This window comes from Dermochelys coriacea, chromosome 1 (assembly GCF_009764565.3).
Source record: "Dermochelys coriacea isolate rDerCor1 chromosome 1, rDerCor1.pri.v4, whole genome shotgun sequence".
In the NCBI taxonomy this organism is placed as follows: domain Eukaryota; kingdom Metazoa; phylum Chordata; order Testudines; family Dermochelyidae; genus Dermochelys; species Dermochelys coriacea.
Window position 1 is genome coordinate 197115855 of NC_050068.2, and position 24685 is coordinate 197140539.

A 24685-nucleotide genomic window follows, 5' to 3' on the forward strand; every position below is an offset into this window, starting at 1 on the left:
AGAGATATCTAATTGACTATGGCTTTTCTCTTTGCAGTCAGTGCTTCTGATCATTGTCTCAACAGTGCTTCACAGGCAGCACTGGCAGAACAATATTTAAATGACTAACCTTTACCAGTGAATCAGATTCTCAGGTTGCACACCTTCTTAGAAGCATCCTTTTCATTGGTGATCAACACTGCTAATGTCAATACGTCTAGTGTATTTCCACCAAGGAAACTAAATTTGTCTGCATTGTATTTTGCTATGCTTCACAGCACTTACTAGTGAAGCAGGATTCTGTAATCTGATCCTATCCATAGAGAGGGTTAGTCAGTACTCTTGCAGGATTAAGGAGAATTCATAGTTGTTGTTTTTACAGGAATGAATGGCATCAGAAGAAGACAGATAACAGTCTTCTGAAATTGTCTGAACCATCTAAAGAAGCAGAAAGCAATAATGCTCTGTTTACTGTAAGAAGATATGACCAGCAGAAGAAAGGTTAGTGGAACAGTTCTGTTTTGCATTTAAATATTTGGATATTAAAGTTGAATAACTGGATATTTGCCTTAGATTTACAAGAAGAGTAAGAAAAAAAGGGTAATACAAAGGTTTTGGTTTGTGAACAGTATGTACATTTTGTCAAAAGCGTGTGAGGTAAAATATCCATACACTATCAAATATCTAAAGCTAAATTTTAAATAATGTTAAGGCAATAGCTTAAATCCACAAACAGAAGGAAATCAAGAAAGAAGCCTAAGGCTCTACTTTCAGTTATAAGAAGTAGGGCTGTCAAACGATTAAAAAAAGAATGATTATCACTACAAAAGGTTTTTTCCCCCCGGTCTCCTGCTGGTAATAGCTCACCTTACCTGATCACTCTCGTTACAGTGTGTATGGTAACACCAATTGTTTCATGTTCTCTGTGTGTATAAATCTCCCCACTGTATTTTCCACTGAATGCATCCGATGAAGTGAGCTGTAGCTCACGAAAGCTTATGCTCAAATAAATTTGTTAGTCTCTAAGGTGCCACAAGTACTCCTTTTCTTTTTGCGAATACAGACTAACACGGCTGTTACTTTGAAATCTGTCCAAAAAAAAATAATTGTAACTAATTGTGAGATTTTAAAAAGTCATGATTAATTGCAGTTTTAATTGCACTGTTAATGATAGAAAACCAATTTTAGTTTATTATAAATATTTTGGATGATTTTCTACATTGTCAGATATATTGATTTCAGTTACAATAGAGAATACAAAGTGTACAGTGCTCACTTTATATTATTATTTATATTACAAATATTTGCACCATAAAAAATATAAACAAAAGAAATAGTATTTTTCAGTTCACCTCATACAAGTACTGAAGTGCAATCTCTTTATCGTGAAAGTGCAATTTAAAAATGTAGAATTTTTTGTTACATAACTGCACTCAAAACCAAAAGAAGGTAAAACTTTAGACCCTACAGGTCGAAGCATGAAGGGGCATATGAATGTTTAGCATATCTGACATGTAAATACATTGCGGTGCTGGTTACAACAGTGCCATGCGAAAGCCTGTTCTCACTTTCAGGTGACATTGTAAATAAGAAGCAGGCAGCATTATCTCCTGTAAATGTAAATAAACTTGTTTGTTTTAGTGATTGGCGGAACAAGAAGTAGGACTAAGTGGACTTGTATGAGGTGAAATGAAAAAGAATATTTATTTTGTTTACCTTTTTTACAGTGCAAATATTTGTAATCAAAAATAATATAAAGTGAACACTGTACACTTCATATTCTGTAACTTTGCAACTGAAATCAATGTTTTTAAAATGTAGAAAAATCTCAAAAATATTTATAATGTAAATTGGTATTCTGTTTAACAGTGCGATTAAAACTGCAATTAATCGCAACTATTTTTTTAATCTAGTTAGTTTTGTGTTAATTGCATGCATTAACTGCAATTAATTGACAACCCTAAGAATAATATCACACCTTTATACAAAGCCTTTTGTCTCAAAGGATGTAAAAATGTTACATGAACTTAACTAACGTACAAATGCTGCACAATGATTTCGTTCAGTACTGCAAGACAAGGCAAGTGGGTGATGTAACGTGCAAGTGTAATACGGACAGACTTCAGTTGTTGGCAGGCGGGATGGAACTTTGGATCTCTGAAGCTAAAGGCACGAGCCTGTACTGCATGAGCTAAAAGCCACAAGGATCTTAGCTAAGGTTGTAGCAGACTCATTAATCTATAAGTGGTCTGGGTGTTACTAGAGGGATAGAGCACCACACCCAGGAGGTGTGTGGATTACACAAGCTTTTTAACATTTCATAGCAATATTTACAAGAGGGGCAGAATACTGTATCCAGCTGAAACTGCAGGAGGGATTTAGGAAGGCAGAATGTTAATTACTAAAGCTAGAATTGGCTTAGGTACTGAGGATAATATTCCTACTCTGGGCTATGGGTTCAGTTACATCCTTTTCTTGCTCCTGTAGATTGCAGATTTGTTCAGATTTCAGATTGCTTATGAATTTAAAATAATTTTTCATTGTGTATCGCCATTTTCCCGGGGAGTGGGGGGGGGGGAGATTATCTAGTAAACACATGCAAGAAAGAGAGAGAAAAATCTTGTGTGGATGCAAATATGGTAATTGATACACTTTTTTTTATTTTTGCCACCGTGACCACAATTTGAAAACGGTGAAGATGTTTAAGGATGACTACCAGCAATTTTAATAGAAATGTTATGGTATTGTGCCCTATTAAGTCACTCTTCTTTTTTTGTTGTTGTGTTTTATTAAAATATTTGGTTTAGAAAATAAGAAAAGTGATCAACAAGATAAAGAAAGCAAAATCTTGAACTCTTTTGGTTTGAGGGAAGCAAGTTGTCTGAATTCTGAGAAGAGGAAAAGAAGATTTAGTGGCCATTTTCCTGATCAGTGTAATGCATGTTCCCCTGGAAAAGTACCATCGTCATATGTAAGTAACAATTTTGTTGTGTTAGTGTTTTTTCGCTTTAATAGCAGCAACTAAATCCAAAGATTATACAAGCAGCTAGTAAATGGTCTTTAAAAGACATTATGTATCACCTGTTGGCTAAGTAGTGATATATCGAATCTTGATAGCTTTTCTTCCATTTCCTTATAGCAAAAGACTAAGACCTTGACTGCAACATTTACATGAGTAACTCTACATATTTGAAAACAACGAGGACTCCTTGTGGCACTTTAGAGACTAATAAATTTATCTGGGCATAGGTTTTCTGGGCTAAAACCCACTTCATCAGATGCACAGAGTGGAACATACAGTAGGGAGGTATAAATACACAGCATATGAAAAGATGGGAGTTGCCTTACCAAGTGGGGGATCAGTGCTAACGAGCCAATTCAATTTAAGTTGGAAGCAGGCATTTCTCAACAATTAACAAGAAGGAGTGGAAGTCACTCTTGTAGTGTTAATGAGCTCAGTGTAAACAAGGTGGCCCATTTCAAACAGTTGACACAAAAGTGTGAGTATTTAGCAAGGGGAAAGGGGTTTTTGTAATAACAATGAGGCACCGTACAATACAATAACATACAATAAAATACAATAACAATTGTAACAACAATGTAATAACAATATGGCACCGTAGAGATGAACAAATTGATTTAGTTTCTGTAGTGACCCATCCACTCCCAGTCTCTATTCAGGCCTAATTTGATGGTGTCCCAGTTTGCAAATTAATTCCAGTTCTGCAGTTTCGCATTGGAGTCTGTTTTTGAAGTTTTTGTTGTTGAAGAATTGCCACTTTTTTAAGTCTGTTGTTGAGTGATCAGGGAGATTGAAGTGTTCTCTGACTGGTTTTTGAATGTTATAATTCCTGATGTCAGGTTTGTGTCCATTTATTCTTTTGCATAGAGACTGTCCGGTTTGACCAATGTACATGGCAGAGGGGCATTGCTGGCACATGATGGCATATATCACATTGGTAGATGTGCAGGTGAACAAGCCCTTGATAGAGTGGCTGATATGGTTAGGCCCTATGAGGGTGTCCCTTGAATAGATATGCGGACATTGTTGGCACCGGGTTTTGTTGCAGGGTTTGGTTCCTGGGTTAGTGTTTTTGTTGTGTGGTGTGTAGTTGCTGGTGAGTATTTGCTTCAGGTTAGGGGGCTGTCTGTAAGCGAGGACTGGCCTGTCTCCCAAGGTTTGTGAGAGTTGAGGGATTGTCCTTCAGGATTGGTTGTAGATCCTTGATGATGTGCTGGAGAGGTTTTAGTTGGGGGCTGTAGGTGATGGCTAGTGGTGTTCTGTTATTTTCTTTGTTGGGCCTGTCTCGTAGTAGGTGACTTCTGGATGCCCTTCTGGCTCTGTCAATCTGTTTCTTCACTTCAGCAGGTGGGTATTGTAGTTGTAAGAGTGCTTGATAGAGATCCTGTAGGTGTTTGTCTCTGTCGGAGGGATCGGAGCAAATGCAGTTGTATCTTAGAGCTTGACTGTAGACAATAGATCGTGCAATGTGGTCTGGATGAAGCTGGAGGTATGTAGGTAAGTATAGCAGTCAGTAGGTTTCTGTTATAGGGTGGTGGTTATGGGACCATCATTTATTAGCACAATAGTGTCTAGGAAGTGGATCTCTTGTGGGGACTGGTCCAGGCTGAGATTGATGGTGAGGTAGAAATTGTTGAAATCCTCGTGGAATTCCTCAAGGGCCTCCTTCCCATGGGTCCAGATGATGAAGATGTCATCAATGTAGCATAAGTAGAGTAGTGGCATTGGGGGATCAGAGCTGAGAAGTGTTGTTCTAAGTCAGCCATAAAAATGTTGGCATACTGTGGGGCCATGCGGGTACCCCTAGCAGTCCAGGGCCGGAAAGGACAATTGTGATCATCTAGTCTGATCTTCTATATAACACAAACCATAGAACTTCCCCAAAATAATTCCTAGAGCTTATCTTTAAAAACAACATCCACTTTTGATTTAAACAATGCCAATGATGGAGAATCCATCGTGATCCTTGTTAAATGGTTTCAGTGGTTAATTTCTCGCTGTTAAAAATGTATGCCTTATTTCCAGGCTTAACTTGTTTAACATCAACTTTCAGCAGTTGGATTGTGTTATACCTTTATCAGCTAGATTGATGATCCCGTTATCAATTATTTGTTCCCTGGCTAGATACTTATAAACTGTGATCAACACCCCCTTTAACCATCTTGTTGTTTAGCTAAAAAGAATGAGTTTCTTCTATCATTATAAGGCATGTTTTCCAATCTTTTCATCGTTCTGGTTGCTGTTCTCTGAATTCTCTCCAACTTATCAATATCCATCTTGCATTATGAACACCAGAATACTGGACACAGTTTTCCAGCAAAGGTTGCAACAGAGCCAAATACAAAAGTAAAATAATGTCTGTGCTCCTACTTGAGATTCCCCTGTTTATGCATACAAGGATTTTATTAGCCCTTTTCGCCATAGCATCAGACTGCTGGGAGCTCATGTTCAGTTGATTATCCACCACATTCAAATCTTACTCACTACTTCCCAGGATAGTCGCTCATCCTGTATCTACGGCCTACATTCTTTGTTTCCACCATGCATAAATTGACACTTAGACTTATTAAAATGCATTTTGTTTGCTTGCACGCAGCTTATCAAGTGATTCAGATCGCTCTGTCAGTGACCTGTCCTGTTCATTATTTGCCACTCCCCCAATTTTTGTGTTTGCAGTCTTTATCAGTGATGAGGTTTTTTTTGTTTTCTTCCACCTCACTGATAAAAAACGTTGTATGTTAGGGCCAAGAACTAATCCCTGCGGAACCACATTAGACATATGTGTGCTCAGTGATGATTGCTTGTTTACAGTCTCATTTTGAGACCTATCAGTTAGCCAGATATTAGTCCATGTAATGTGTGCCTGTAATGGGTTCACTCACCACAAGAGTGCCTCCTTGTGACCAGGCGTGGTATCCTGTTTTCTTCCCTTTAGGCACCCCCTGCTGATGGTCACTCCATCGGTGTAGTCATTCCTCTTCTCGTAATTCACAGTGCTCTCTTTTCACGACCTATCCCTCCAACTAGTCACTATATAATGCCCCTTTCCAGGGTATTAAAGTTCCACCAGACCAGCTGTGTGGATGGTACCTCCAACTTTCCTGTGGCTGGTAGAGGAACCCAGGCCCTCCCTCTACACTGCGTTCCAGCCCTGGAACCCTATGAACAGCAGTCAAGGTCTACATAGTCCCCATCCTTGCTGCTGCTTTCACTGGGCTTCTTCCTACCTGGACTTGTCAAGCTATTTTTCCCCACAGCTTCTCTGGGATTGACCCAGCTTCCGGGACTAGGATCCCAGGACTTAGAGCCTTGCGCGGATACAAAATTTATATCCCTGGGTATAAATCAATATCCGCTGATTGAGCATGGATGTACCATCCCCAACCCACCCACTGGGTCAGGCACCAGGCTCACCAACAGCTGTCCCTGGTCGCGCTAGTGTGTGCAAGTGGTTCACATGCTTTCAGATATGAATCCCTTTCACACAGTGTTCTGTGTCGCCTGTCCGGAGGAGTGTGAGCTGCTTGCACACACTAGCAGCACCAGGGACAGCTGCCAGTGAAACTGGTTGTTTTCTCCACCCCTCACCCCACTCTCGCGATGAGCAGGGCTGGGGGCAGAACAGCCATGCCAGGGGAGCTGCCAGCCTGGGGCACTATCTCCTGGGAGAGGCAGCCCAACATGTTGCTGCTTTCACCATGCAATTCCTGCAGCTCCGTGGATAGCAATTTTTTATACTTGGATGTCCGCATCTGTGGGTATATATTTTGTATCTGCACAAGGCTCTACTTATTCTCCACCCTGGGTTTCCTCCTTCTTACCTCTCTGCTCTTGGAGAATGACTACAGACTCTCTCCCTGCAGCCCTCCTGCTACTACAAACTTCCTGTCTTTATAATCCTTTCCCAGCTTCTCCCCCAGCTGGGCTTCCATCAGCAATTACTCTTTATAAATCCCTGAACCTCCCAAGAGATGCAACTGTGTAGATTAATTAGCCCTTTCTGGGCCACCTTAACCCCTTCAGGGCTGGTGTGGCGTGAGCATCCCATCATAGTACCATGCTGATTTTATGTCATTCTAGTTTTTTAATCCATCATGTGTTACCAAGTCAAATGCGTTACAAAAGTCTAACTATATCATATCAGTATTGCTATCTTTATCAATCAAATGTAATCTCCATCAAAAAAAGCTATCAAGTTAGTTTGACAGGATCTATTTTCTGTAAACCGATGGTGATTGGTATTAATTATATTACCCTGAATTCTTTATTAATTGAGTCCCATATCAGCCACTCCATAACCTTGCCTGGGATCGATGCCAGAGTGGCAGGCCTGTAATTACCTGAGTGATCCTGTTTACTTTTTTTAAACGTTGGCATAACCTTAGTTTTTTTTTCCAGTCCATTGGGACTGCCCCCGTGTGCAAGACTAATTGAAAATCAACATTAATGGTCCAGTGAGCTCTTTAGCCAGCTCTTTCAAAACTCTTAGATGCAAGTTATTCAGACCTGCTTTTGATTTTAAAAATGTTTAACTTTTAGTAGCTGATATTTAACTAGATATTAGTGGAGTTGAAAGAGTGTTATATGATGACAGCATTTGTTTTTCCCCAAATACAGAGCAGATATATTGAACACTTTTGCCTTTTGTGCATTATTATTAATTCCCCATTTTTGTCTCATAATGGGCCAATACTCTTAGGATTTTTTATGTTTCTGATGTACTTTAAATATCACCTCCTTATTGTCCAATTTGAATTTGTGTGACTACTCAGGTATGTAGAGTTACTTGTTTAAGTGTTTCCAGCATTGATGCCTAAGTAGCAGAATGTATTGCTGTGCTAATTTTCCTCTTTCACTGTTTTTTTCATTTCCAAAATTACTTTTTTTTTAACCTCATTTCAGTTTTAACCCTTTTTATTCTTATCTAAAATGCTAAACCATGGCTTAAAGTGTGCTTTGGAACCATTAATTATTATTACACTGCAATGCACTAAGCTAATTAAAGCATAAATTTAGTAGCATAGCTTCCTTCACTGATAGAAGAGAATAAACCATAACCTTCAAATATATTAAAATTATGAACTGCAAGTTGGTTATTGAAGTCCTGGAGATGATAAATAGTTTATTCTGATCAGTTGTTAAGCAAGGGGGGAAAAGGGGCAAAGGAATTCAAGTTTGAGAAACTGAACTTGCAGAAGGTAAGAGCAGAGTCCAATATAAGTCATCTGTGTTCAAGCACCTGAATGCTCCAATGATAGGTGCTCTGTAAGCACTTACTCCAAAGCCCCTTGCAGTCAGTGAAGAGACTGTCATTGACATCAGTGGGCTTTGGATCAGGCCCTGAACTCCCAATGGGCTGAATCTGAGAGTAATTCAATACCCCCAGCTCTGCTTTTGATAGGCAACAAGCACTTCTAACTCCCATCTGTGGCAGCCCATGGGGCTGCTGCCAGATGATTAGACACTGGTTTCTTGTTCAGTTTGAAAATAATCATGGTCAGAAAGGTTGTTCTCTGCTTACAATATATCAAGTAAACGTTCTGCATTGTCAAAAGATGGGGGAAGAAGAATTAACCCCAGTCTGAGTCCTAAACTTAGCTCCGTCTGAAATGTTAAGCAACATCTCTTTTACCTTGCTAGCTGTGTAAGTCAGTGGTCACAGAACTCAGTCATCTCAGCAAGGTCAAGAAACAAATGTATATTTTGCACCCCAGAAAAGATTAAATCTTTGATTTTTGTTTTCTAGAAAGAACGAAGGATAATTTCAACCCAGGGCCACAGATCTGGCCTGATTCAGGAAAATGTTTCCCTGGTTGTAGAGGCAGAATGTAAAGAAACATTCATCCATGACTATTTGGAACCAGCTCTCAGCTGTGCAAAGGAACACTGCTCAGAGCATCCTCCCAGGAGTTCATTGCAGAAGCAGTATTCTACCACCAGTGAGGATGTGAGGATTTCCCCGCTAGTTGGCACTTCTGGTAAACCAAAGATGAACATGTCAGAGTATCTGAGTAAGTTGCGCAACAGAATCTGCGAGGGCAATCAGTCATTTGTTTCAGCTGAGCCAAGTATGTAATATATCTGATAGTTATATTTATTGATCTTTTTAGAAACTTAGAAGAGGCAGGCATGACTTACTAATGTAAATACTTGAATTAGAATATATGGATCAGAGATCACAGTATCACTAAAGCATTGCACAAATCTCAGAACAGTGCATAATATGTATTATTGCAATGGATGGTCTTGTAGTTAAGGAACAGCATTAGGGAGATGGAATTTCTGGGTTCTGTTCCTTGTTCTGCAACTGACTTGTGTGATATTGGGCAAGTTACTCTGCTTGTTTCTGAGCTTTAAAATGAGAGAAATATTTAGCTACCTTAAGGATATGTGTTGTGGCTTAATTCATTAATGCCTGAAAATTGCTTTGAGATCTTTTGGTAAAAGGTTCTATACAATTATAAAATCATATAAATGTAAGACTAGCAGGGACCTCGAGAGGTCATCTAATCTAGCCACCTGCACAGAGGCAAGACCAAATATATCTAGACCATCCCTGAGAGGTGTTTGTCTAACCTGTTAATAAAAACCTCCAATGTTGGGTATTTCTCAGTGCCTCTTCCAATGTTTAACTATCCTTATAGTTTCAAAGATTTTCCTAATATATTAACCTCAATATCTTAGCTTCGTAATATTTTTATTTTACCTAAATCTCACTTAATGCAGATTACGCCCATTGCTTCTTGTCCTACCTTCAGTGGACATGGAGAACAATTGATCACCTTCCTTTTTACTACAGCTATTAACATATTTGAAGATTGTAATCAGGTCCCCCATCAGTCTTCCTTTCTCAAGATTAAGCATGCCCAGTTTTTTAACCTTTCCTCATAGGTCAGGTTTTCTAAAGCTCTTATCATTTTTGTAGCTCTCCTCTGGACTCGCTCCAGTTTATCCACATCTTTCCTGAAGTGTGTGCCCAGCATTGGACACAGTACTTCAGCTATGTCTTAACGAGTGCTGCGTAGAGCTAGACAGTTACTTCCTGTGTCTTAGCTCTGACATTTCTGTTAATACACCTCAGAATTGTATTAGCCTTTTTCTAAACTACATCACATTGTTGGCTTATACTAAGTTTGTGATCCCCTATACCCAGATCCTTTTCAACAGTACTATTGCCTCACCAGTTTTCCTCATTTGATTTTTCCTTCCTAACAGTAGTATTTTGCACTTGTCTTTATTTAATTTCATTTTGTTAATTTCACACCAATTCTCCAATTTGTCAAGGTCATTTTGAGTACTAATTCTTTCCTCCAAAGAGTTTGCAATGCTTCCCAGCTTGGTATTATCCGCAAACTTTATAAGCATACTCTCCGCTCCATTAGCCAAGTCATTAATGAAAATATTGAATAGTACCAGATGCAAAACAGACCCCTGTGAGACCCCACTAAATAAATCTTCCCAGTTTGACAGCGAACCATTGATAACTACTCTGAGTGTGGTTTTTCAGCCAATTATGCACCTACCTTATAGTACTTTCATCTAGACCACATTTTGCTAGTTTGCTTATGAGAATGTCATGTGGGACTGTGTCAGAAACCTTACTAAAATCAAGATATATCACATCTACAGCTTCACCCCATCTGCTAGACCAGTAATCTTGTTGAAAGTGTGTGTGTGTGTGTGTGTGTGTGTGTGTGTGTGTGTGTGTGTGTGTGTGTGTGTGTGTATAAAAATCATATCGGAGTGAGTAAAGGTGTCAACCTTAATTTTGAATCTCCTTTATTTCGTGATCATTTAAGTCAGAACCATAGTGTTGCATTAAATCTAAGCTTATTTTATTCAGTGTCCTTTTTGGTGTTTCACTCTCCTGCCCTCCTTGTATCCCTGCAGCTGTACATTAACATACTTTTAGCTGAAGACTGGGTGGAACTCTTAGGAGCTTGTAAATGCCACTCTTAAATTAGCCAGTAGGGGTTGTGCAGAGCAACGGAGGTCAGTCTGCATTACAGAAGTTTCTTTGCAGTCTTCTCTGCCCCTTCCAAGCCAATGAGAGAGACATACATACACTTGCATTTGTATGTGTATGAATGTATGTAATGTGGATTGCTTACATGGTAGTGCATAGTTCAATCCAAGGTCTGCCAAGGCAGTGTAACATCCTGTTTAATGGGGGTTTAATTAAACCCCAGTGTCAATTGCAGACAGGCTTTTTTTTTCTTACCAAAAATCTGTGATTTGATAGGAGTTACAATTTATTCTTAAATCTGAGTCTTATAAAAATGGATTTTCCTCTTTAGTTGTTCTTTCCAGCGACGATGAAGGATCATCTGAACCAAAAGACCCAGAAAAGCTGGATCTGCAGCCTCTGCATGATGACACAACTGATAATAAAGAAACAGAGCAAGAGCCTGAGTTACCTTTGGCAGAAGAGCTATTGCAAGATGTAACTGAAGATGAAGAGCAGCTCTGTGTAAGCTCAAAAGCTTCTCTCTCTCACCAACACAAGATGGTCCAACAAATGATATTACTGCACCCACTTTGTCTCTCTAATATCCAGGGACGGACACGGCTACAATAACATATGCTAAAACTGTTCATTTCCCATTGGCCTAAAAATGGGATTTGAATCTAAAACTCATGATAAAAGCAAGTTCAATAACTCACTGACCAATCATATACCACTGGGTTTTGTGTTGCTGTACTCAGTCTAACTCTGGAGCATCTCTGCATGTAGTCTTGTACCGAGTTAGAAGACACATTGCTGTCTTTTCCTATAGATGAAGTATTACAACATGCCTTGAATGTTGGTTTTAAGTTGGATTGTGTAGGTTTGATGTGGGAAAAGGGATATTTGCTGCTGCTGTACTGTATGGGTCTTCTTTTGTGTTAGATCAGTTTGCAAAGAGATGGAGCTGAAAGAGCACTGTTATATTTTGATGAAGTGGCACAAACTAGGAAGAGAGAGTTGCCTCTCACCCCTTGCGGGGATAAACTCCAGAACTCGTTCCTTAGTAGTAATAACGTATGCATCTTGTAATATGGAAAACCTGTTTGAAAAATAACTCATGGGGGAATTACCTTGAGGTTAGGGCTAAAACACTCATTCCAAGCACTGTATTAAAATATTTCTAATTATATAGGTTTCAACTGAACCACTTGAAGATAACTCTTCCACAGACTTACCTTCCTGTAACACATCCAATAAACAGATGGAGCCAGCACTGGATATTAAGATTACTACACTGTATATAGGAAACATAAAAGGAATGTCAACAGGTTGTCTTATGGTAAGTTGACTTATTATTACTGTGATGGGACTTTTATTTTTATTTTTAAAGCCAAACTTCTGCCAAGTTCCACATATTATGAATAGACTTCAAAGGATGAAAAGTCCTGAAAGAAGACTGATAACTCTGAAATTAAACCTGCCCCCTTCCTACCAGTTGTTTTGATCAAGAGGTGTCCATGTAACTCATCACCTCCTATCTGTTGTACTGATATGTTCCATTCAGTGAGCTGGAAGGCTGTTGATGTTTTCCAAGGAATCCATGCTCTGAAGTTTTCAGAAAGCAAGATTTATATGAGAAGGCAGGGTACTTACATTCTCAATCATAAATCAAACTGGGGCAATTTTTTAAAATTACAGTGGGAAAGCATAAACTGGCCTGGTCAGACGTAACATCTCTTGAAACCAAGAGCATTGGTGTTTTACTGGAATACTGCAGATCTTAGAACAAAGTAAACCCTAATGTTTGTATTCCAGATGGACAGTGTGCTTCAAAACTTCTCATTTAAAGATATGCACTCTATATCATAGTTTTAAAACAAAGAGCATTAAAACAGCACCAAAATCTTAGTATGGACAGAGGGGGCAACATACATACCATGTTATAAAAAATATAAATCAAGAAACAGATTAAACCATAGCCCAGGTAGGTTACGAAGTGTTGGGATTTCCGCAACTCCCAGACCAGACTCGGTGTACATACTGCAATTAAAAAAAATCAGAGTTTTTGTTTGGATACACTTTTCAGTTCTGGTTTATAGATTCATACTTCAGGGTATTTCTTAGTAATAATTTCATCTGTTCCCATTGCTAGTGTGCCCTGTGAAACAGATTCGCATACAGTAATAAAATGTATCATTAAAGTCTAATGAAATAAAGACTTGCCAAAATCATTCGAACCATAATTTGTGACTTCCATAGAATCAGTATCAATAGCCAGAATTTAAAATTTTTATCTAAACAGTTTAATTCTTAGCCTTTAGATTGGTAAGGAGAGGGAAAAGTGAAGACTAAGTATAGAGGATAATCTCAGTTTAAAATGACCACAGGAGGAGTATTTCTTCAACTAGATTTTTTTTATCTATAGTTTCCACATATTCTGTCAATAGTTTTAGACTTCTTGCCCTAAGATGCATGTAAGATACAGAACTGTACCGACATGTGATTGCTTATACAAAAGTTCTTAAATTATTTGTATAAGACAACTGCCAAAATGGTTGTTTCAGTAGGCTCCTGTATTCATATTTAGGGACCTACTTAAAAGTGACCAGGTTTTTAGGGGAGCTGGCCCTCTCGCTAGCTACCATTGACTCCAGGGAGATTTGAGATGCTGAAGCATCTCCGAAAATCAGATTGGAGTTATTTAGATGCCTTAGTATGGATTTAGGAGCCTAACATTAGGCACCCTGATCAAAAAAATGTTGGCCTGTGTTCTTAAATCAAATATTTTTTTCTCTCAGCTTATTCAGCTGAGCAGAAAGAGGAATGTACAGAAAATAAATGTGTGCTGTTTAACTGTTTTGAGCAATAATGTTGAAAAACTAATTTTTACTGTTTTTAATTTTTCCTTTAAGTTTACTACAAGGTATATTAAGATCCCATTTCAAGGTAAGATACTGTATTGCATCATGTCCGCCTCTTAACAAAACCATGTGCAAAACACTAACACATTTTCTATGAAAACATTTTGTATAACTTACTGTTCTGCAAGCACTTTCCCTTCTTAATTGTTTTCAATATGGCATTTAGACCAAAGTGAGGGAGTTCTTATGATACAGTAATTAATAGCTTAGTAACTTTTAACTATTTCAGTAGCATCTGTGATATTTATAATGAGTCCATCACTGTTATATATGGGGCCTTGATCTTGCAAAGACTTAAGCAGCATGTGCTTAATTTTAAAAGCAAGTAGTTTCATTAAAGTAAAAGGGACTGGACATGTACTTGAAGTTAAGCATACACATAAATTTTTGCAGTCCAAGTGAAATGTTACATGTTAGAGTTGAAGGAAATTCCTTAATCAACTAAAGATAAGGAAGTATAAACCAGCATTTTAATGTTAAGTCAGCTGTTCAGAGTATTATAACTTAATGAGCGTATAACCACTACTCATTGAGAAGTGTTACTCTGCCATTCTTAATTGATGACAGATGAATTGACTGAAAGAAGGGGAGTAGGGTCTTTGACACAATTAAATTTAAATTTAATAGGTAGAGAATTAATATAACTACAATTATTCTTAGAGAAAATGAGTTAGAACTTTTATAAACAATCCCATTTTTGTGCAGTTGTGCTTTTGTATTACAACTTTGTAACTTTCTGTTTCGAGTGCAAGTCTTAGAAGAGTAGTTGTCTTCACGTACTACTCATGCTGCACAAGTTGGATACAATGGCATTTGACTTTTATTTTGTGTGTCTTAATATGCAATATATTTGTGTGTGTATCTCGGTGGTAAGATCTGCTTATTTTAAACCCGGTTTCCAACAGTGGCTCCTAATAAGAACATAGAGTTGTCAGTGGATACCGTACACCTAAGAAAGTTTGGCCTGTGGAGGAATAATGAAGATTGTCACTCTTCAAGGACTAGCACTTTCATTTTCCTTTGGCTGTCTGCAGACTATGTAGAAAAGATCGAAACCCAATTAGAAAAGTCTGTTTTAAGCAAGCCATGTGAGTATATGATAGGGCTATTCACTGGCCCCTTTAAGACATTATGAAAAAAATTTGATTGCTATATATAAGCATGCAATCAGGTGGCTATTTCAGATTTTAAATTTGAGAAATAGGAGACCATTAATTATTTAAAGGTAGAAAGTGGTCAGTTTTGCTTTCTCAAAATTCATCTATTTAGTTGGCTTTCCTTAAAAGGGGAAGTAAAGTTAATCTAATGTAATGCAAAAATTCAACAAATTAATGGCTGTCTAAAGCTCAGTGAAGTTGATGGGAAATTGTGTGAAAAGTACAGAAATAAATGTGCCCCTCTGAACTGTGCAACATTCTATTCTGCAAATGGCTGGTGTGATAGTGCGGCCTCAGAAGGCCAGGCAGCCAGCTGGTTAGCAACCTGACTTTTGGCCCCTTTCTTCTATGACCAGGTGGTAGAGGTGTCTGGTTCTCTCACCTTAGACTGGAAAACTTCTGGCTCCACTTGCCTCTGGGTCTCAGCCTGTAAGGGAGTATGGTAGGGGGTCCTGTGCCGTGTGTGAAGTAACATCAACAGGGTCCCCCTGGCAGAGTCCAAGTCTGCTGCCATGAGCTACTTCCTACTTACGGCTCTTCAATTTTGGGCAAGGCCCCTATAGTCCAAACAATTTCTAGTGGCTCACCTGGAGTAGCACCGCCTTGTGGACCTTTTGCGGTATCAGATCCCTCTGAGTGGGGACAGATGTAAGGCTGGAGTGTCCTAGTCCCACAATGTCTTTTACATTCAAATCATAACTGTTCACTCACTGCTAGATGCTCCCCAGTCTCCTCAACAGTATCTCTTGGTCAGGGACACAGTGCTTCTCCCCCAGTGGCTGTCAGGCTTGTATTGAAGCTCCCGTCATGAAGAGGCAGAGCTACCGCTTGCCTCTCTTCGCTGGTCAACCCTGAACCTGAGCCAGGTTCTCTCTCTCCTTCCCCCTCTGGGCCTGTCATTGGCTGTAGGTATGTGGGGGCTAGCTGGACCTATACACTCTCTTTAACCCCTTTTCTGCCGGTGGGAGGTTTCTCTGCTCTATCACAGATGGCTTTTAAAATCAGGCTGACTATAATAAGTATCTCTTTAAGAGCAGGTATGGTGTTCTCCAGGGATTCTGTCTTCTGATGGTGAATGTGAAAGAAGAATATCTTGGAAGACAGCAGGAGATGTATTGAATCTTCAAAAATGATGCTGTAACACTGTGGTGCAGTCTTGTTGGATAAAATAGAAAAATCCCATGAGGTCAAATGCAGATAGATTTAACTTGTTTTTATGGTCTTTTGGGCAGAGATTGTCTTTGTTTTGTAAAGCACTGAACACATCTGTAATGCCATGTAAGAAATAATGTGGGGATATAATTCTCCTTCATACATTCAGAGACCTTATAAATTAGGCAGGAATGAGGTAATTGTCTGATGTACCAACTCTGACGTGGAGATGATGAACCACATTACTGTTGTTAAAAGAGAGAAAATAGGAAACAGGACGAAAATCAATAATTGAAGTGACACAGAGAATCTCTCATGACTGGTCTGAGCCCACAATATTTTGACTCATAAATGAGCAACCACATGACCATTATTAAAAACTGTAGTTTCAGTATTCCTTGAGATTCAGTAGTACTTCTAACCCATAAATGTGCTTCCTTCTATTTAAAGAGAGAATTTAGGGTAAGCATTAGCTTTTACGCATGGAATAGGAGTTTTGTAAAGTGAGCGATCTGAGTGAGGCCTAGTCTACTTTAGGGACTTAGGACGATTTAACTATGTTGCTGGGGGGGGGATGAAAAATCTGTACTCCTGAGTGATGCATTTTTTAAACTGACAGTAGAATTCTAAACAGTAGAATTCTCCCGTCGACCTAACTACTGTCTCTTAGGGAGGTGGATTACCTATGCTGACGTGAGGCGTTCACTGAAGTGCTAAAGCGGCGCAGCTGCAGCGGTGCCACTGTGTCACTGTAGTGTTTTATGTGTAGAGGTACCCAGAGGACTCTGGGACCCTGCAAGGTGGGAGGGTTCCAGCCCAAGCCAGAAGCCTACACTGCAGTTAAACAGCTCTGCAGTCCAAGTCTCCCGAGCCCGAGTCAGTTGGCATGGGCCAGCCATGGCTTTTTAATTGCAGTGTAGACATACTCTTACAAAGACAAGTTGGGTGAGGTAATGTCTTTTACTGGACTTTAGTGTCTTGATGAGAGACAAGCTTTCGAGCTACACAGAGCTTTTCTAGGAAACATAGTGTCACAGCTAATAGAATGTGGAACAGATTATTTAGCGACAGGTTTCAGAGTAGCAGCCGTGTTAGTCTGTATTCGCAAAAAGAAAAGGAGTACTTGTGGCACCTTAGAGACTAACAAATTTATTAGAGCATAAGCTTTCGTGAGCTACAGCCACAAGTACTCCTTTTCTTTTTGAGATTATTTAGCATAAGTCATTAACACATATTTCAAGGGGCCATTCAAGGTGAAGTGGCCTGATAACATCCCTCCAGTCACAGGGGAAGGAAGGAATGGGGGGAGGGAAGCACCATAGGGGGTGAAGGTTGTTAGTGGGATAGATAGTTGTAATAAGCCATAAATCTAGTTTCTCCCTTCAGTTCATGATTTTTTAGTGTCCAGTAAAGTTACGAATTTAAGCTTCCAGGCTCATCTTTTGAAGGTGTTGTGCAGCTTTCCTTTGAGAATGAGGACTGAGAGGTCAGATAGAGAGTGATTGCTTTGTGAAAAGTTTCAGAGTAGCAGCCATGTCTGTATTTGCAAAAAGAAAAGGAGTACTTGTGGCACCTTAGAGACTAACAAATTTATTTGAGCATAAGCTTTCATGAGCTACAGCTCACTTCATCGGATGCATTCAGTGGAAAATACTCCTGTGAAAATACACTTGTGAAAAGTGTTCACCTGTAGGTGATACGGTGTTCTTGTCTCATCGTTTTCCTGTGTGAGTTCATTTGAGAGCAGAGTGATTGTCTGGTTTCACCCACATAAGTGTTGTTGGGGCATTTAGTGCACTCGATGAGGTTTAAACCACATGTTGTGATAGGCATGGGTAGGACTCATGGATCTTGAAGGATGTGTTATGTGGAGAGTTGATCATCATAACAGTGGAGATACGTCTGCAGGTTTTGCATTTGTTCTGGCAAGGTCCGGTGCTGCTTTGAGTTGATGTGTCCTGTTTTGTGGGTAGCTTGTTTCTGATGAGGAGGGTTGGGGGGTGTTTGAAGGCCAGAAGAGGGGATTCAGGAAAGATTTCTTTCAGGATGTAGTCCCCATCGAGTACAAGTTGTAATTGAGTTATGCATTCGTGATGACTAGCTCTAAAAATTAAGACTAAATCCTCAGAGAATTCAGATGCATTGAAATTAGTGGTAAACGTAAGCCTAATCCAGTAGGCAGTTGTGAATATCGGCCCAAATTATTTTGAGGCATTATTGTATAATAGTAAACCTTAAGGAGGCACTATTAGGATTTTTATGCTTGTCTGTTTTTTGCCTGTTAAATTTAATTTAAAACTTTTGAAATGTAAATTGTAACTTCTTTAAACAAATCAGTGCTGTGATCTGACAATTATAGTCTATGCAACTGTTGCTGAAGTTCTGCCATGTCTCGTCAGTCTCAGTTAATGCTCTGTCTTTTTTCTTCTGACAGCCAAATCTAGCGAATTTGTTTTCCTTGAACTCTTCCAACCACTCACGGAAAGAGAACAGATTAAGCTGAATGAGGTGATTGCGGAAGTGAGCAAGAAAAACAGGTCCCCAGATCTCTCTGACTACTTGTCTTGGAAGCAGGCATTACCTTTGTTTAAGGACTTGTCACCTGAGGAAAGCTCCTTTATGAATTGTTGCCAGGCTTCGTTTCAGCAGCAGACGCAGAGGAGCAGCACTCCAGTTCTTGTGAACCCCCTACCTCAGGTTAATAAATGACTCTCAAATGATTCATTGGAGTCAAGTCACTTACTGCCAGTAGAGAAATCAAGCCATTTTCAATTATTCACAGAAAATAAAAGTATCTGTATCCATAGTTAAGAATCGATAACATTTGTTAGTGTATCCTTCATAATGAGGCAATAATTACATTCTGCATTAAATGCTAGATTGTCCCCTGTTAGGGTGCACAGGAGGAGGGTTCAAGGGGCCCTCTGCCATTGTACAAAACCTGTGCAAGAGCCAGCCAGAACCATGGTTCTTGCATTCAGAGAAGCACAAGGATCCCATTCCTGCCTTTTGCTTCTAAGTGTGCAGGCCATTGTAGGGCACTGGGTGTATTGCACAGTCTGGCCCTGATATGCGTCTCTTTGAGGGAAAAATTGGAAGCTGAAAGTATGAAACTGACCAAGTCCCCAAATGTCAAAAATCAGACACATTTGTTCTATTTAGTAAGAGTATTGGTATAGGAAGGGTGGGTTGGTCTGAGTACAAAACTAGAAGCCAAGAATTCATCTGTTTTGCTCCCTGCTTTTGTGATAGCTCTGTAGCCTTTGCCAAGTCACTAAAGGCTTGATGTGCCCAATAACTGCAGCTCCCATTGAAACCAATGGAGTACTTGGCACCTCTGACATTCTAGCCTTATCATTTCTGCTTCTATTTCCTTTTCAAAAAGGTGAGAATAATGCTGCCCAATTCACATGGCTGACTAATGTTTGTAAACCATTTTGAAGAGAGGTTTCAGAGTAGCAGCCGTGTTAGTCTGTATTCGCAAAAAGAAAAGGAGTACCCGTGGCACCTTAGAGACTAACAAATTTATTAGAGCATAAGCTTTCGTGAGCTACAGCTCACTTCATCGGATGCAATTTTTTGAAGAGAAAAATGCTGTATAGGTGTCACCTATTGTTTATTTGTGCGCTTTGGTTCACAGGTCCAATTACCACTGAACTGCTTATGTTGCATGTAAGTGTTCTGTTTTTGCTAGCCAGCAGGTAGGTTTTGTCAGGAGGAGAAAGGGGACAAAATATGAAGATTAATGAATAATGAATTAATTGAATAATAAATGAAGATTTATTGTAGATAGCAAGATGTACTTAGGTTTGTTTTACTTCTAGCCTTTGCTGTGTGTTCACTTGTGTATAAAGATGATTTTTTTGTTTAGGTTTTTTTTTTCTCACCAGCAGGAACCAAAAGCAAATGTCACCAAGCCGAGTTATGCTCTGTTGCAGAAGCAAAATGGTGGTTGTTATTCCATTTCTCTGTCATCTAAGTCAGATGATGAGTGGAAAGAAATAAGGGAAACTGGACCAGTTCAGAAGTATGTATGCTTTATTTAAATGAGCAGTTAAGAAAAAAGCCCATGATTGCAAATTACATAAGTAAATAGCTGGAATAAATTAATGACTTAATTAATATTTGTAAATCACTTTTGAGATTTTTGGGTGAAAGGTGCATGTGGTACACAATTAACAGAATTTTATTTTGATTTATTTAGTCCAGACTTTAAATAAGATATTTCAGAGGGTTACTATAAGTCTTAACACAACATCTCTTCTTTTTCACGATTTCATCCTTTTTCTTCACAGGCTTTTAGCCTGTGACTCATGCTAATATCCCAACTCAATTTAAAGCCATAGTTCACCTACATCCAATGTGGGCCAGTATTCCTACACACACTTCATTTTAGCTGAAAGTTTTACACTGTTTTGTTTTTGTTTGAGAGATTAAAAGTGGAAATACTCGTACACTGTTCAAATCAAGTAGTATGAGTATTGGCCTGGAATTGAGTTTTTACATTGTAAATGTTAACTGCAGAGCTAAACCTTCAGCTGGTGTAAATGATGATGTAAATGATATCAGTGCTGATTTAAATCACCTGAGAATCTGTATTGTATCTTTCCCCACTTAACACAGTCAAATATTATCAAATATTTAACAAATATTTATTTAAAACTAACTTCCTTAGATTATCAGTGTACCATGTCCTTAGTAGGAAGAAATGTAGATCCTCTTATTATTATTATTTGAGAGTGTAATGGCGAAATGTTTCAAGTTCAGAACTGTGCTAAGTTACTGACCAATGAGAAACTGCTGAGCTTGAATTAATATGCAAACTAGATACCATTAACTTGGGTTTGAATAGAGAGTGGGAGTGGCTGGGTCATTACACATATTGAATCTATTTCCGTAAGTTAAGTATCCTCACACCTTCTTGTCACCTGTCTAAATGGCAGGTTTCAGAGTAGCAGCCGTGTTAGTCTGTATTCTCAAAAAGAAAAGGAGTACTTGTGGCACCTTAGAGACTAACAAATAAGTGAGCTGTAGTTCCCGAAAGCTTATGCTCAAATAAATTTTTTAGTCTCTAAGGTGCCACAAGTACTCCTTTTCTTTTTGTCTAAATGGGCCATCTTGATTATCATTACAAAAGGTTTTTTTTTCTGCTGATAATAGCTCATCTTAATTAATTAGCCTCTTACGTTTGTATGGCAACTTCCACCTTCTCTGTATATGTATATATATCTTCATATATATCTTCTTACTATATGTTCCATTCTATGCATCCAATGAAGTGAGCTGTAGCCCACAAAAGTTTATGCTTTAATAAATTTGTTAGTCTCTAAGGTGCCACAAGTGCTCCTGTTCTTTTTGACCATACACTGTACATCTGGGTTAATGGTGAGTTTAGAAAGCCACTGTTTTAACAGCTTTTATAGAAAGAGACACGCCTGCCATATGCTTTTTACATAAGGGACAAGATTTTATAGATGGCTTTAGTTATATACAAAACCAGAATACTGATACTTCTTTTCCCCTGATTTTTTGGAAACGGTCAGTTTCAGTCATTTCTGTGTATTATTGACTCAGGTTTTGCAGTGTTACATTATGTGCAATATTACTGTAGTAGTGCAAATACTCAATTTTACACATGTATGATAGTGTTAGGAATAGAGTACTGAGATAATTCCAAGTGTTTAATTAGAGTCACTGTGAAAGTACATAGATTGAGCAAAAGTGCTCGTTCTTTTAGAACATTTCCATGAATGTGGTCATTCTAATGACACATTTCCTATTATTCCTATTATTTCATCATTCCCTTTCAAAATATGTATTAGTTTAAGTTCTTGATAATTTTCTGCCAAATGCTGAATACTTTGTGTTGATCACAAAGATCTTGGATGCATATATTGGAATCCATAGCAATGGTTAATGTGTCAGGCTCAAACAATGAAGAAAAGGTGGAGGTTTGTCAGGTTTTCATGAAGTGGGAACTTCATAATAGCTTTGTGAAGAGATGTGAGCGAGGATAATTAGACAAGTAGAATCATTTATATCTTAGTAGCCTGTCAATACATCTGCTTGAACTAGCATAAAACACAGTCCATAAAGATTTTTGCTTAGGTAATGTACATCTATGAATCTCTGTAGTATTGTTTCACTGCCTTCTGAAGCATAATTTCATGGGCATTAGGAATTTTTTGTAAGTGACTTGTTAAACTATAGCTCATCTTGTTATAACATCACTTTTGCTTTCTAGTTTGATTGTTTATCCCGCCCCACCCACAAAAGGAGGACTGGGTGTCACAAGAGAGGATCTAGAGTGTCTAGAATACGGAGAATTCCTCAATGATGTCATCATTGACTTCTATCTTAAGTAAGTAATAAAAGGGAGGAATAAGAATCATTTGGATGTTAATTTATTTTTGACTGAAACCTAAAATGGTGATCTCTAAACAGTCTGTGGTGATTATAATAGAGCAAAGACTTGGCCTACTTCCAATTTTGGCTGTTGTTTTTAGCCTATCTATATTCCCCAGCAGTTAAAGTTGGCTGGATTTTATTCTTCACTTCTCCCAAAAGATACTGTTGTATACTCTAGATAGAGCAGAATAGCTGTAGTGTTTCCACTCCAGAAATGAATGTACTTTAATTGTGAGTGAAGTAGGGTTGTCAGGTGCCTGATTTGCTACCAGAAAGTCTGGTCGAAAAGGGGACCTGGCAACTCCGGACCGCACTGCTGACCAGGCCATTAAAAGTCCGGTCAGCAGCACAGTAGGGCTAAGGCAGGCTCCCTGACTGCCTTGGCTCCTCGTGACTCTTGGAAGCAGCAGCATGTCCCCCCTCCAGCTCTTAGACATACGGGCAGCCAGGGGTCTCCACATGCTGCACCCGCCCCAAGCGTCAGCTCCGCAGCTTCCATTGGCTGGGAACTGCGCCTCACCCCAGCCCTGATCCCTCTCTTGCCCTCTGAACCCTTGGCCCCAGCCCGGAGCACCCTCCTGCACCCCATACACCTCATCCTCAGCCCCACCCCAGAGCCTGCACCCCCAGCTGGAGGTTCCAGCTTCCAGGAATTGTTAGTGGGAGTGTGGGCTTTTATGTATCCTGTCACCTTTCAGGAGCTATATGAAATGGAGCAAAAGCTTTACAAAGCCCACATTGCCTTCTGCCATTTTTTCTGGAGTATCCTGAAGTGCTGACTCAAACCTGAGCAGAATCCTGGTTATCTGCAGAGCATGTTCAAGGCTCACCTTTGTTTGTTTTGTGAAAGTTTTACTGCAGTAACAGTAAGCGAGAGCATTGCAATCAAAAATTTCTAACCCCGGGGGAAGCAAAGCATAGCACCATGTGAATGTTTTGATACACTGGGCTTTGCTGAAGAATAGTGTTCTCTGATAAACTAAAAATAAATTCTACAGCAGGGTACCTGGATTCTGTAATTTTAAAAATTGAAGGGTTTTACTTAATGAATTAACTATGAAATTAAATAATACAATTGTAATGAATGGGACAATACACACCTGTAACCTGTTGTTTCATACTCTTTGCAGGTGTGTTTTACAGTTGGTTCATGTTTTCAAGCTTATTTTAGTAGAAACTTAATTATTTAAATATGAAAGGATTGATTCTGGGGCACAAATCTCAGACAGAGGGTGGATTCAGTGGGGCTGTGCTCTTAATAACTGTGTTTGGCACTTGGATACTAAAGTGATAACCATCCGTACACAATTAAAATTAGTTAGATAGAAAATTTTGACATGGCTAGGAGCTATAAAGATAACTGATTACAAAATGTAAGATAACCCTGATGTATTTTAATATTTTTATGAAGATTATGTTGTCGAGGGGGGAAGGTAATTTCCACATAAAGAGTAAAAAGCTGCAATTGTTGTTTCTTTGGTAGATATCTCTTGTTGGAGAAAGCACCAAAGCAGCTTGCTGAGCGGTCGCATATTTTTAGCAGCTTCTTCTATAAGTGCCTGACCAGGACAGGAAAAAACTCTGAAGAAGATCCCAAACTGTCGTAAGTTCACTTCCAGATGCCATAATGTCACTGTTTACAAGTAAAGGATTTGTTACATTAACAGACAAGTACTGACAGTCATGGTTTTAATTAGAAGGGGAAGAAACAAATTAGTAATATACGTTGTTCTCCAGTAATGAATGTTCTCCATGGATCACGCATAATCTTCTGTAAAGTGTCCTTTGGCATGTAGTATTCTGAGTGTTCTCAGATCTTCCAGATATGCTTCAAGTCACAGTTTAGGTGTGCAGTCATAGGATGGCAATGGTGGATTTTATTAAAGTTTGTCTGTGATGGACATTTGATTATAAATACAAACAATGCTTTCGCCTTCCTTCAGATTCTTTTTCTGGGTCTAGGATTTAATATATGTTCACTTAGTTTGATTACTTCTCTGTTGAAGATTCATGCAATTTTGCAAGAAGGACCTCCGGTTTTTTTATTGTTCTTTTTAAGCATAGCATGTATAGCTACTCCCTTTATTTATTAAGTTCA

General features: G+C 38.9%; 1 protein-coding gene across 7 annotated transcripts in view; it reads left to right on the forward strand.

Annotated features, from left to right (window-relative positions):
* The window catches only part of SENP7 (SUMO specific peptidase 7), an 80841-nt gene that overhangs the window by 41391 nt on the left and 14765 nt on the right, over positions 1 to 24685 (forward strand). For 5 of the 7 annotated variants that reach the window (XM_038374323.2, XM_038373987.2, XM_038374599.2 and 2 more), the window contains 11 exons: positions 362 to 480; positions 2787 to 2950; positions 8748 to 9069; positions 11299 to 11471; positions 12142 to 12288; positions 13862 to 13895; positions 14776 to 14958; positions 18614 to 18876; positions 20070 to 20206; positions 22424 to 22540; positions 24071 to 24190. In XM_038374323.2, the coding sequence (XP_038230251.1) occupies positions 362 to 480; positions 2787 to 2950; positions 8748 to 9069; positions 11299 to 11471; positions 12142 to 12288; positions 13862 to 13895; positions 14776 to 14958; positions 18614 to 18876; positions 20070 to 20206; positions 22424 to 22540; positions 24071 to 24190 (1779 nt within the window). The remainder of the gene's footprint in view (positions 1 to 361; positions 481 to 2786; positions 2951 to 8747; positions 9070 to 11298; positions 11472 to 12141; positions 12289 to 13861; positions 13896 to 14775; positions 14959 to 18613; positions 18877 to 20069; positions 20207 to 22423; positions 22541 to 24070; positions 24191 to 24685) is intronic. The other 2 variants (XM_043511157.1, XM_038374237.2) reach the window with 2 other exon arrangements.